Source organism: Siphateles boraxobius, unplaced genomic scaffold (assembly GCF_051911475.1).
Source record: "Siphateles boraxobius isolate OS27281-9 unplaced genomic scaffold, OSU_SipBor_1 5, whole genome shotgun sequence".
Lineage (NCBI taxonomy): Eukaryota > Metazoa > Chordata > Actinopteri > Cypriniformes > Leuciscidae > Siphateles > Siphateles boraxobius.
The window spans coordinates 24,831,795-24,844,886 of NW_027509141.1; the positions used below are offsets into that span (position 1 = coordinate 24,831,795).

At 38.8% G+C, this 13,092-nt stretch overlaps 2 protein-coding genes across 5 annotated transcripts; both read left to right on the forward strand.

Moving 5' to 3' along the window:
* The first annotated feature begins 623 nt into the window (after positions 1-623).
* Positions 624-4,914, forward strand: otud5b (OTU deubiquitinase 5b). 2 transcript variants are annotated; one of them, XM_077203523.1, is made up of 9 exons: positions 624-1,436; positions 2,835-2,928; positions 3,106-3,170; positions 3,304-3,460; positions 3,571-3,719; positions 3,810-3,995; positions 4,078-4,285; positions 4,368-4,463; positions 4,547-4,914. In XM_077203523.1, exons 1-9 carry the CDS (start codon positions 888-890, stop codon positions 4,666-4,668), a joined length of 1,626 nt encoding a protein of 541 aa, XP_077059638.1. In that variant the 5' UTR covers positions 624-887; the 3' UTR covers positions 4,669-4,914. The 2 variants fall into 2 exon arrangements, with proteins under 2 accessions (XP_077059638.1, XP_077059639.1); XM_077203524.1 differs by having other exon boundaries at positions 658-1,374.
* A 537-nt stretch (positions 4,915-5,451) lies between these two features.
* On the forward strand, positions 5,452-13,055 carry mon1bb (MON1 secretory trafficking family member Bb). 3 transcript variants are annotated; one of them, XM_077203526.1, is made up of 8 exons: positions 5,477-5,698; positions 5,783-5,883; positions 5,970-6,074; positions 6,165-6,731; positions 7,685-8,477; positions 11,394-11,541; positions 11,850-12,024; positions 12,103-13,055. In XM_077203526.1, exons 3-8 carry the CDS (start codon positions 5,987-5,989, stop codon positions 12,111-12,113), a joined length of 1,782 nt encoding a protein of 593 aa, XP_077059641.1. In that variant the 5' UTR covers positions 5,477-5,698; positions 5,783-5,883; positions 5,970-5,986; the 3' UTR covers positions 12,114-13,055. The 3 variants fall into 3 exon arrangements, with proteins under 3 accessions (XP_077059642.1, XP_077059641.1, XP_077059643.1); XM_077203528.1 differs by having other exon boundaries at positions 5,482-5,698; positions 6,001-6,074; XM_077203527.1 differs by having other exon boundaries at positions 5,452-5,883; positions 6,001-6,074.
* Positions 13,056-13,092: the final 37 nt, after the last annotated feature.

Consider the following 13,092-nt stretch of genomic DNA (forward strand, 5'->3'; position numbering starts at 1 on the left):
GGAGTCAATTACTGACCATAATAACAACTCACACAAACTATTAGACTATTTTAAAGTGTCACTTTAGAATGGTGGTTTGTTTCTAAGCAATTATTGGTCATACAAAAAGAGAGACAGCATACTTTCTATACATTTTAATAGAAATTGTGCATCATTTTTATGGAATTTATGGTTTTTCTAGTTCTTTTCCCATAATAGCCTATGCTACAGATTATGGTAGTTTAAATAATGTGGCAAAGTGATAATGTGGTCAAAAAACCTGAAACTAATTCATAGTTATGCAGTTATATATCATCTGTGTTCAGCAATTTTGAAGAATGTCAAACATGTGGGACACTATTGCCACTTTAAAAATGGGTCAAATTTAGGCCTAACCTATATGTTCACCGATAAAACATTTTTAAATAGTTAAATATGTAAATTAGTTACTTTAAAAAAAAAATGTTGAGTATATATTGACTGTCACAAAAAAAATGTTTCTAATGTGCGGTATTCAATAACATTTTCTTTACTAAAAATGGGTCAAAAATCACCGTAAGTCTATCGAAGGGTTGATGTCTATGGTTGATGCGGTAGGGGGCAGTGCAAAGCAATAATATGACCCCATTTTGTCAACAAGAAGCAGAGCAGGCGTCGGAAGTGACGTGCAATCGCATTGTGGTTTGTTGATGTTTGTGTCAAACTCTCGGTCGTTCGTTGTTACGAAAGAAAAACCTCGAAACTGAAAGATTTGTGACGACCGTATTATTTCACCGACACCTCGTACTATGTCAGGACGGGGGTGACTATACATGCATCGAACAAACTGTTTATATACAAGTTTGAAAGCCCGTTTATTCGCCGTGTTGTAACACATAACAACACAAATCACCGCAAGCTGGCCAGCGATGACAATCCTCCCAAAGAAGAAACCGGCCCCTACAACCGGTGGCGGTGATCATACGGACGAAGCGGACAGACGAGGCGGCTCTGAGTCGCACCCTCATCCCCTCGCAGGACGATCGGGGTCCAGACCCAGGGCCTCTCCGCCGCCGTGGACATACCAGGCCACACCGCACACGTCCAGAGAGGAGAGGCGGATCGAGTCGAGCGCTCGCCCGCAACAGGCCTCCCCACAGCCCGGTGCCGCTGGAGCTCCGGTCGTGCAGTGCGAAGGGAGCTCGAACTCGGCTGTGGTCGCAGGTCGTGTCGAGTTACCCTGCGGCGCAGGTGGCGTTGGAAGCTGCTGCTCGGGACCCGGACTCAGCAAGCGGAGACGCCAGGCGGTCTGCTCCAGCGGTTTGACAGGTGGAGGAGGTAGAGTGGGAGGAGGAGGAGGAGGAGGGGGCGGTAGTCCAGTATCGGAACCCGAAGAGGGAGCTGGAGGCAACAACAGTGAGGATGAGTATGAGAATGCGGCCAGACTTCAGCTTGTGGACCCCGCCACGGTCGAGCAGGTTCTGGATATTGACAGTTTTCTTACTAGACTGCTTTCTGTGCCAGTTTGAATGACCCATCAAGCATGCTGAGAGCTAACTATATAATCATTTAGCCCAATAAAATTCAAATGTTTGAAACTGTGGCTTTAAGGGATAGTTTACCCAAATGCCATAATTTACGCACCTTCCAAACCTGTTTGACTTTTGGTTGTTTTGAGTCTTTTAAAGGGAAAGTTCACCCAAAAATGAAAATTCTGTCATCATTTACTCACCCTCATGTTGTTCCAAACCCGTAAGACTTACGTTTATCATCGGAACACAAATGAAGATCTTTTTGATGAAATCTGAGCTTTCTGTCCCTCCATTGACAGCTACGCAACTACCACTTTGACGGTTCAAAATGTTCATAAAGCGATCGTAAACTAATCCATATGAATTGCGCGATTTAGTCCAAATTGTCTGAAGACTCGACTCGCTTTATATGATGAACAGATTGAATTTAGGCTTTTATTCACATATAAAAATTGATCAGCAAACATAAACAGAAGCTCAACCGTAACTACTTGACGCGCAAGAACAAACCTCATTGGTTTTTGCAGAAGCTCAAACGTGCTGCGTAACACGAGAATGAACCTCATTGGTTCTCGCACGTCAAGCGTACATGCTTGAGCTTCTGTTTACCACAACTGATGTGTGGGTTGATGAATGTTTTTATATTTTAATAAACCGCTCAATTCATATGGATTAGTTGTGCGATCTCTTTATGAACTTTGAGACGTCAAAGTGTCAGTTGCATAGCTGTCAATGGAGGGACAGAAAGCTCTCAGATTTTTTCTGTCTTCATTTGTGTTCTGAAGACGAACGAAAGTCTTATGGGTTTAGAAATGACATGAGGGTGAGTTTAATTAATGACAGAATTTTCATTTTTGGATGAGCTATCTCTTTAATTATTACAGTTTTGGTTCATTGTTTATATCTTTACTCTATTGAAGTCTATATCTACCACATAAGAAAAAAATCATAATGACATACAGTCGTCTTAGTTTTTGACATAAATAAACTTTTTGTCACAATTATGACAAAAATCCAAAATAATGAGATGGAAAAAGTTGAAATTGTGACACAAAATCAACATAACCCTACATTAACCCCCTCAAAAAGTGAAAGTGAATGTTGACTGATGTTTTCATTTATTTTTCTGTGGAAAACAAATGATTTTAGAAAGTCATATGAGCTTGTAATGAGAATGAAATTTCCATTTTCCCATTCCTATTAGTCTTAAATTGTCCAAACACCTTTTGGAGACACTGTCTGTTTCGGAAATTGGAAAAATGTAATATGTATTCATTGTGCTATAATACACTTTTTCTTTCTTTCTTTCTTTCTTTCTTTCTTTCTTTCTTTTTTGACATACAGCAAGAAGAATGGTTCGAGAAAGCCTTAAGAGAAAAGAAAGGCTTTGAAATCAAAAAAATGAAGGAAGATGGAGCATGTCTTTTTAGAGCAGTTGGTAATATATATATTAATATATATATATACAAATATTTATATATAGCTTAAACTTATTTCATTTCGGTTATTTGCTAAGGCAGCATTTGAAATGTTAATCTAAGTTTTTTTTAGTGTAAGTTTTAGTTAATAATAACTATATATTTATGTGTCATTGATTTTTTTTATTTTTTTTAAGCTGATCAAGTATATGGGGACCAAGATATGCATGACGTGGTACGGAAGCAGTGTATGGATTACTTGGTAAGTCAGTTGAATATTCAAGAATAAATGATTTGCAATTTAAAAATAATTGGCTTTGAAATGTGAGTTTACCTCTTCTTTTAATTATTGACCGATGTGCCGTTTTCATTCATTGTTTATGCTTCAATTGCAGACGAAAAATGCGGATTACTTTTCGAGTTACGTCACAGAGGATTTCACCACATACATTAACAGAAAAAGGAAGAACAACTGCCATGGGAACCATATTGAGATGCAGGCCATGGCAGAAATGTACAACCGGCCGGTGGAGGTTTACCAGAATGGTGCAGGTTAGTTAATGTCTGTTGAATTATTGCCATCTAATAGGCTGTCTGTGGTATATGTTAGGATAGAAGAGGAAATATGTTTTTAATATTATTTGACAAATCCCGTTTTACAGAGCCAATTAATACGTTCCACGGCATCCAAGAGAACAACGATGAGCCGATACGTGTCAGTTACCACAAGAACATCCATTATAACTCTGTGGTGAATCCCCACAAGGCCAGTGTTGGGGTGGGGCTGGGCCTCCCCTCCTTTAAACCGGGGGTAGGTGTTGTAATTAAGATACATAAATACAAGAATTTATTTATATGAGGATTTTTCTCTGCTAATGTCTGTTAAACTGTCTCTATGTAGTACGCTGACCAGAGTCTCATGAAAAACGCTATTAAGACTTCTGAGGAGTCTTGGATTGAGCAGCAGATGCTGGAGGACAAGAAGAGAGCATCAGATTGGGAGGCCACCAATGAGGCCATCGAGGAACAGGTGGCCCGTGAGTCCTACTTGCAGTGGCTTCAGGACCAAGAGAAGCAAGCGAGACAAGTATGAAACCATCCCACGACCAAATCAAAGCAAGTTCAAACAAACAACTTTGACAGACTTTCCTCTCTGCTTTTCCATTCAGCCTCGTAAAGCTAGTGCCACCTGCAGCTCTGCCACAGCCGCCACGTCCAGTGGCTTTGAGGAGTGGGGATGCAGGTCCCCTCGCCAGCGCAGTTCCGCCCCCTCTCCAGAGCATCCAGGCACAGCTCACCCTGAACCCCCCGTCAAACCCCCCTCCCCAGCAGCAGCCTCACTGGTTCTTCCCAAACCCCCATCACCATGTGCCCCAGGTCTGTATATGAATGTTTTCTTTACTTGCGCTAATGCACACTTCTCGTTTACTAACCGGTTCTTTCTTGATTTCTTCTCAAGGTCCAAGTCATCAGTCTTCTGCCAACTCTTCCCTGGTGTCTCTCTACCCAACCCTGGGGTACAGGACACTGCAGGATATGTCACCTGCTGCCTTTGGTACGGCATTATACGCTTTAGTAGAAATGTTTGTTAACTTATAATTCATGTCTTTGTTAATTAGGTGGTTAATTTTTTTTTAGGTTTAACAGATTGGGAAGATGATGATGTTCTGGCTTCAGTTCTGGCTGCTTCACAACAAGAATACCTCGATAGCTTGAAGAAAAATGCAATGCACAGAGAATCTTCTCCAGACTGCAGTTGATATATTGGACAGCATAACTTGCAGCACAAACCATTGAACAGCTGCATTTCTTTATTTCAACACCATGCACTGTTTCATCCTCACCCCTCTTTATAAATACCACTGTATATGGATCTTTCCAAGTTTCTGATTTTTTTTTTGTTGCTAACCCATTTTCCTTCATTTCATTAAACTCAATGGACCTAGTTAGGTGCATGTTTAAATAAGCATTGTAAAATTAATATTAAAAATATAATCTCAACTGTTTATTATTATCAGGTGTTTTCATTATTTGAGCACAATGAATTATACTAATTAGTATATGAATGTTAAAAATGTTGTGATATTTTTCCCCCTAGTTTTTCTAATATAGACCAATGCAGCACAGCAAGCTGCAGGATACATATAGAAAATCAATAAACAATTAAAAATCATATGTTGATGTTTGTACACCGTCAAAAGCATTTAGTGAAACCTGAGATTTCTGTATTGAATATCTTAACTAATATCTCTACATACTATAACTCATGTCCCCAAACTGCTACAATAATTGGTAAAATAAAAGTTTGTAAAATGTATATATATATATTTTATATATGAAGTAAAACGAGGTGAAATCTCATATATATATATATATATATATATATATATATATATATATGTGTGTGTGTGTGTGTGTGTGTGTAACTGTACATATAATTATACATAGTAAATGACTGGATTATTTTTCACTGGTCGTCTCACACTTTTAAACATACTTGCATTGTTTTTCATTATGGTCCTCTATTTTGAAATATGTAAACCGGAAGTGGTTGTGGATATTTGTTTTGCAGTGTTTTTAACGTCAAGCTTCCTGGAGCACCGGTGGCGGCTGAGTCAGTTTCGCTGAGCAAAAAAGAAAGAAGATCTTGGTTTTTAATGATCGTTAATAATTTATTCCACCAGACATGAATGTGATTATGACGAGTAGTGAAATAGTTCACTCGAGGAGTAATTTATCGGGGAGATCATTAGCTTTTTCCATAAATAACGTAGATTAGCTTTCTGTCTGGTAATCTGGATAATAGTTCTATGATTTTAACCAGTTAATGTTATTTATCAAAGTCATTAATTGTTCTTAAACTATCTGCGGCAGAATACGTGCGTGACGGTGTTAAACTCCACGAGCCGTGCAGATATGGGATAACAGCAGTAATCAGATTAAACGTGTTAAACTTCACTATTGTACACGAGCCGGTACGAACCTTTATTATTTAAATGCTTTACTGATATTTTTGCCATTTGCTGGGTGTCATTAAGCCACTTTCTCAATTTAAATTCAGTTGTTTTGCATGTTGTCATGGATCCGAGCAGTCAACAGAGTGGGAATATGGAGGAAGTGAAGATATTTGATCCATCCATTCTTCCACAATGTCTTGATCAGATAGGTAATGTTTTGGGTGGTGCCGTTTTATTACTAGTTTAAACTTGTGTTATAGTGGGTAACATGCTGATGCAGACTTGATTCTACTCTCCAGATTTAGCTTATTCGGACAGTGATGTCCCATCAGAAAACCACTGTGTGAATGAAGATCACAGGATGCCTTCAGACCCAGAGGGGCTCTTGGACTCAGCAGACCCTACATCAGAGGAGAGCAACCAAGCGCAAGAGCCTTCAACAGATATGCAGAAGCTCCACATCGATGATGACAGGTCTCTGTGTACCGGTGGTTCAGAGACTGATTCTGGGAAAGCATCCGAGGACTCTGCATTAGTTGACAATGGCCATGATGACTCGAGTGAGTTTGTTGTAACTGTGTTAGCCCGAGGGAAAATGGAAGAGCAGGGAATGGGAATGAAAGGAGCCTCATCCCCTCTATGCGAGACTGGCACACCTCTGGGACCACCTTCGCACAGGAACGAGGATGTGACGGCGGAAAGTTGGAGACAGCACAGGAAGCATGTTTTTGTGTTGAGCGAGGCTGGGAAGCCCATTTATTCCCGATATGGAAGTGAGGAGGCTCTGTCCTCCACTATGGGAGTGATGATGGCGCTGGTGTCCTTCGTGCAAAGTGGAGACAACATCATCCGTTCAGTTTACTCCGGTAAGTTCTTTGTGACGTCGAACTGATGGAAAAGGGCATGCTTTATTATCTCATTTACTCGTAATCTTTCTCTTCTGTGAAAACAGACTGGAAATATTGATGACTCATCTTGCACTCAGGGGCGTATGCTAATCTTTGTCCAATCAGATGCTCTCTATAATGAGCAAGCTCCTCCATCTATCTCTGACTAGGAAATCATGGATCTTTAAGTTTTTTATTTAATTTCAATGATTTTTTTCATGTAGTTGAAATGTTGTTAGGTTTGAAACATGAACTGTTTTTTAGTGAGTAAAATGTGCAAAGTTTGTCAGACAAGACCAGTCTATCTTTTACTAAAAATCCTTTAAATTAAATTTCTTTTCAAGAAAAAATGTGACAAATATGCATACAATCAGTGTACATTTATCAAGTTATTTAGCTGTAGTTTTTAAAGAAAAAGCTTTTTTCTATTTATTATATTTTATATAAAAACACCACCGTGTTTTGTTTTTTAACGTTTTTGAAAGAACTCTTCCAAGGCTGCATTTATTTACCGGTAATCAAAAATACAGTGAAAACAGTAATATTTTACAATATTATTACAATTTAAAATATCTGTTTCCTATTTTAATACATATTAAATTGTAATTTATTCCTTTTGGCAAAGCTGCATTTTCAGCATCATTACTCCAGTCTTCAGTGTCACACGATCCTTCAGAAATCATTCCAACATGCTGATTTAGTGCTCAAGAAACATTTCTTCTCAATTCTCCTTCATTATCAATGTTAAAAAGAGTTTTGCTCCTGTTACTCTTACTGACCTCACACTTTTGAATGGTAGTGTGTATATTGTTCACATTTGTGAAAACGTAGCTGATGTCTATTAGATATACCAAAGAACAATGAATCATCTACCTAAATAATGACGAATCAACGGCTTAAATGACTTCATCTGGTTTCCTCTCTCCTGATAGACGAGCACACGGTTGTGTTCATGCAGCGGGGTCCTCTGGTGCTGGTGTCCGTCTCCAGCAGCCGTCAGTCAGAGCAGCAGCTCCGGAATGAACTTCTCTACGTCTACAACCAGATCGTCAGCATGCTCACGCAGGCCAGCATCACTCGCATCTTCGAGCACAAGAAAAACTACGACCTGCGTCGTCTGCTGGCGGGCTCGGAGAAGATTCTCGACGGCCTCCTTAACCTCGTGGACTCAGACCCCAGCCTCTTACTCTGCGCTGTGCACTGTCTCCCCTTGGCCTCGTCTCTCAGGGACTCCCTCAGTCAGATTCTCCAGAAGGCCATCACGCCCAACCTGGTCTTCTCCATCCTCATAGCCAAGAACCAGCTGCTCACCATAGTGCAAGAGAAGATGGTCATCGACGATGCCCGACTGGAACCTGCTGACCTCCACCTTCTGCTGAACCTCATCGGGGCGTCGTCCGCCTTCCAGGCCGGGGAGATCTGGACGCCCATCTGCCTGCCCAGTTTTAACCCTGACTGTTACTTTTATGCATACATCTCCTATCTGGATCCTCCTGAATGTACTGTTTGTCTGGTTCTTCTCTCCACTGATAAAGAGGCGTTTTATTCGGTAGCCGATTGTAAGAGGAAGATCGAGGAGGCTATGCAAGCGCAGAATGCGCTGAACGCCATATCGAAAGCTCACTCGTACAGCGTTAGTCAGGTGGGAGTGTCTGACCTCAGGCATTTCATGTACAAGCCCTTCGACGTGCCAGACAACCATCGGCAGCTGACGCAGTTCACCAGGTGAGTCGTTTGCGTTGAGGATTGAGAGTCTCATGAAACCTTTTGAGAGCATGTCCATCTCATATTTCATCGCAAAATAAATAAGAAATTATGTTTTTTACTTTAATGGTACTAAAACGAGGCTTAAATTTCTTAAAGGCATAGTTCACCCAAAAATGAAAATTCTGTCATCATTTACCTCCCTTCAAGTTGTTTCAAACCTGTATGAATTTCTTTCATCTACTGAACACAAAAGAGGATATTTTGAAGAAAATGTCGATAACCCAAACAGTTGATGGACCCCATTGACTTCCATAGCATTATTTTTCCATACTATGCATGTCAATGGGGTCCATCAACTGTTGGGGTTACATTCAATATTTTGGGTGAACTATCCCTTTAAGATCTGCATTTTCATGAGAGTTTAGGCAAGGCAAGTTTATTTATATAGCACATTTCATACACTATGGCAATTCAAAATAATCACAAAATAAAAGCAAGGAAAATTAAAACGGTTATAAAAGAAATTAAAAGAGATATATTATACAGTTATAAAATGAATTAAAAGAGTAAAAAGATGATGCATAGATAAACTTCTCATCTTGCAAAACTCCAGTGTATCATATTTTTTCATTTTGAGTTCAGTTTAGAATAAAAAGGAGGATGCAAAATAAAGTACAGTGTAATCAGTTGGACGAACAGTGGCACAGTACTCATTCAGTAAATGCACAGCTAAACCGATGCGTTTTGAGTCTGGATTTGAATGTGACTACTGTAGGAGCACATCTGATCTCTTCTGGAAGCTGGTTCCAGCTGCAGCTGGCATATTAGCTAAAAGCGGACTCACCATGCTTAGAGTGAACCCTTGGTATTTCTAGCTGATGTGATCCTAATGATCTGAGCGATCTGTTATTTTTATATTTAGTGAGCATATCTGCAGTGTATTTGAGGTCCTAGGCCATTGAGTGATTTATATAGCAGTAATAATACTTTAAAATCAATCCTAAATGTAACTGGCAGCCAATGTAAAGACCTGAGGACTTGTGTGATATGATATACTGGTGCAGCGTTCTGTATGAGCTGCAACTGTCTTATGGTCTTTTTGGGAAGGCCAGTGAGGAGTCCATTACAATAATCCACCCTGCTGGTGATGAAAGCATGCACAAGTTTCTCTAAGTCTTGTCTGGAAACAAAGCATCTAATTCTTGCAATATTTTTGAGATGATAGTATGCTGATTTAGTTATTGCTTTGACATGACTACTGAAACTAAGGTCTGACTCCAGAATCACACCGAGATTCCTGACTTGATTTTTAGTTGTTTGACCCCCAGCGTCAAGCTATGCGTTCACCTTGAGAACTTCATCTTTTTTTCTAAACGCAATGACTTCGGTTTTGTCTTTGTTTAACTGAATAAAGTTTTGCCACATCTAACTGTTGACTTAATCAATGCATTGGCACATGGAGTCAATGGGGCTGTAATTGTTAGGCGATAGGGCTAAGTAGAGCTGTGTGTCGTCTGCATAGCTGTGGTAAGCAATTTGTTTCTTTTTCATTATTTGGCTCATTGAGAGCATGTACAGGTTGAATAGGAGTGGCGCAATAATTGAGACAAAATCAGAGAAAGTAACTTTCTGAGGATTTGGTCTGATCTGTCTTACTTCAGTGCCACACGAGGATGTGCTGATCACCTTTCTGATATTATTAATTTTCTCAGAGAAAAAGGAAGCAAACTCACTGCACTTGCTATCTGAGAGCATTTCACTGGGAATCTGGCTTGGAGGGTTTGTTAGACTTTCTACAGTAGCAAAAAGAGTGCATGTGTTATTTATTTTTCTGTATATAATATTTGAGAAGAAAGTCTGTCTAGCTTTGCCTAGTTCCACATTGAAAGCATGAAGGCTGTCTTTATAGATGTTATAATGGATTACAAGTGTCTTCCGCCACATGCGCTCAGCTTTTCTGCATTGTCTTTTCATATTTTGCACTGCTGCTGAGTTTCTCCTAGGTGTTTTATGTTTACCACATTTGTTCCTCTAATTCTCATTAACATGCTGCAGAAAAGTCTCATTATTATTTTTATATTTGTGGCTGATAAATGCAGATATTAAAATTCTATTCTATTTTGTCAGAATATAAAACAAAAAATAACACAAAGTGCATTATTGTAATGTTACATAAAATGTATTTTTTTTCCTTCATGTAAGATATAATAGCTTTTATTTTCTCCTTTAGATATTTGGGTAAAATGTGACCTGAACTACTTCCTTTTTTTATATATATATGGTTGATATGATTAACTCATATTTTACTGATTGTTAGCTAGAACTAGAACTATTAAAAATGGTTTATTAATTGAAATAAAGATAAATTAAATAAAAATCAATAATACATCCAAATGCCTTGGTAACTACCTGAAATAAAATAAGTTGAAGTTGAAGTACTAAAATTACTTAAACTAAAACTGAAATAAAAATTAATTGAAGCTAAAAATGAAAACTGAAAATATAAAAATAAAAGCTATTCAAAATATGGATACATGCTATATTATATAAACGATACATAAATAACTACTTGTTTTCAATTGGCAACTTTTTAAAATTGATTTAGTCAAACACTTCGCAAACGAGAAAAAGCCTTTCCCTAATGCTGACATCAGATTTGTCCTCAGCATCTCCACAAATATCTTTTCAACAGTATCCCTGAGCTTAATATTTTCACTGTAAACCTCACATATTTCCCAAATTAATTTCACTGAGGACAGAAATCGAAAGCACGCTTTCTTCATTTATCCTATTGTTTGATTCCAAATGCATTGGCTTTTATTGAGAGCGCTCTGTTTGTCATGAGATGTTCTTTACAATGTAGGACCACTAATATGAGATCTAAAAGCACAAAGACACCATTGTTTTTCTCTGACTCATGGCTTCTCTGCGCAGCCCAGAGATGGAGGCCCCTTACGGCAGTGAGGAGGAGGAGATGAGACTCCTGGACCTGTACAGAGACATGCACAGCCGGATCCACAGCACCTCACGCCCCCTCAAGCTCATCTACCACGTGGCCGAACGCGAGACTCTGCTGGCCTGGGTATGTGAACAGTAACTGCTGTCACACGCATCTGTTCTCAGTACTCTGAGAGCAAAACATGTTGATGTTGTGCTTTCCACCTTGCCTGGTGCTTTCACACGCTCTCCGGCAAGACCTTGAAAGATCGAGTTACCTTTAAGGCCTCCGAGCGGCAGTCAAAATTTGCAAATGCAGATTATGCAAATTAGGATCCTGACCTTTCTCCAAATGGAGTCGCGATGTGATTGATTATTTGGCTGCGTCCTTGAAAATATTCTCAGGTTAATTACGAGTTGCCCAAAGCAAGTGAATTCAATTTCTCATTCCAGGTCACGAGTAAATTTGAGTTGTACACGTGCTTCAGCCCCCTTGTCACGAAAACCTGTGCCATCAACGCCATCACCAAACTGCTGCGCTGGATCAAGAAGGAGGAAGACCGTCTGTTTATCCGATACCCTCCGAAATACTCCACAACCCCCAACCCCAGTAAGAGCTCTAAAGGAGGTAAGAGTCAAACTGATTTCTTGGTCTTTTACAAGATTACCTCCATCTTACTGACCATTTGCATTGATTTGGTTTCAGATGGACACTGATCACACCGATCCGCAGCGATTCAATCGCTAAAATGACAGGACGTGCATCTCTGCATTCTTAACTCAGTTTAGTAATACAATGGTGATGATTCAACCAAATGGCATAAATAATCCACCGTGGGTAAATAAGTTATGTAAAGCTGCTGTTTGCTTGTTTGTCCATTTGACAGGACTGGACAGACTGGATCTAATTTTATACATTTAAGTAAAAAAAAAACTACAACATATTTTGTGAAAATTATAAACACCAGAAACAACTTTATTTAGTAAAGGGTCCAATAAAATGTGGATTTTTTTTCTTCAGACAATGGCTGATTATTGAAGCTGTAACTGAATTGGTTTACTTTACAGTAAAGTTTTTTTGGTCATGTAATTGCAATTTTGATTAGGAACTGTTAATGCGATAAACTGAAATGATCAAATTCATTGTATTTGTGGTGTATTCTTTTAGAGGTTCATTTTGACTTTGTCTTATATGGTTTTGCATTTGAAACCGAACAGACCAAACCATGCTCCATTTTAATTAAAGAGTATAACATGAGCTGAAACATATCAGATCATAAAATTCAGTCTTAACTATGGGATTAATGTTCTTTCATTTCTGTTTTCAGTTAGGTTACTGCACAGCATGTGCAGTTTAATATTGTTTATGAGTTTTTGTTTCCTCAGTTTAATGTTGTATATGAGTTTTTTTTCCTGTTGGATTTGCCAGTCATGAATTGTGACATTTACTTTTCTGGCATGTGCACTATGACGTAATCAAATCATAAGATCAAGATCACCATAAAATGTAGGTTAAAACCACTGGACATAATAGGAAAAATACTCAGTGTATGACAATATACTTGCAATTTTCTCAAGTTTGCTTTTCTGGAAAAAAAACATTTGTATTCAAGAGGAATAATATATTGGTGCTGTAATAAATCTGAGGTTGCTCAACTACATCTTGTATTTTGAAATCTTATTTACTGATATGATT

Excerpts from the sequence above, each read along its gene's own strand:
- otud5b (XM_077203523.1), top strand. The coding sequence starts at position 888 with ATGACAATCCTCCCAAAGAAGAAACCGGCCCCTACAACCGGTGGCGGT. Across the intron at positions 1,437-2,834 it reads ACCCCGCCACGGTCGAGCAG|CAAGAAGAATGGTTCGAGAA; the intron begins GTTCTGGATATT and ends TTTGACATACAG. Across the intron at positions 2,929-3,105 it reads ATGTCTTTTTAGAGCAGTTG|CTGATCAAGTATATGGGGAC; the intron begins GTAATATATATA and ends ATTTTTTTTAAG.
- mon1bb (XM_077203526.1), top strand. The coding sequence starts at position 5,987 with ATGGATCCGAGCAGTCAACAGAGTGGGAATATGGAGGAAGTGAAGATA. Across the intron at positions 6,075-6,164 it reads ACAATGTCTTGATCAGATAG|ATTTAGCTTATTCGGACAGT; the intron begins GTAATGTTTTGG and ends TCTACTCTCCAG. Across the intron at positions 8,478-11,393 it reads CAGCTGACGCAGTTCACCAG|CCCAGAGATGGAGGCCCCTT; the intron begins GTGAGTCGTTTG and ends TTCTCTGCGCAG.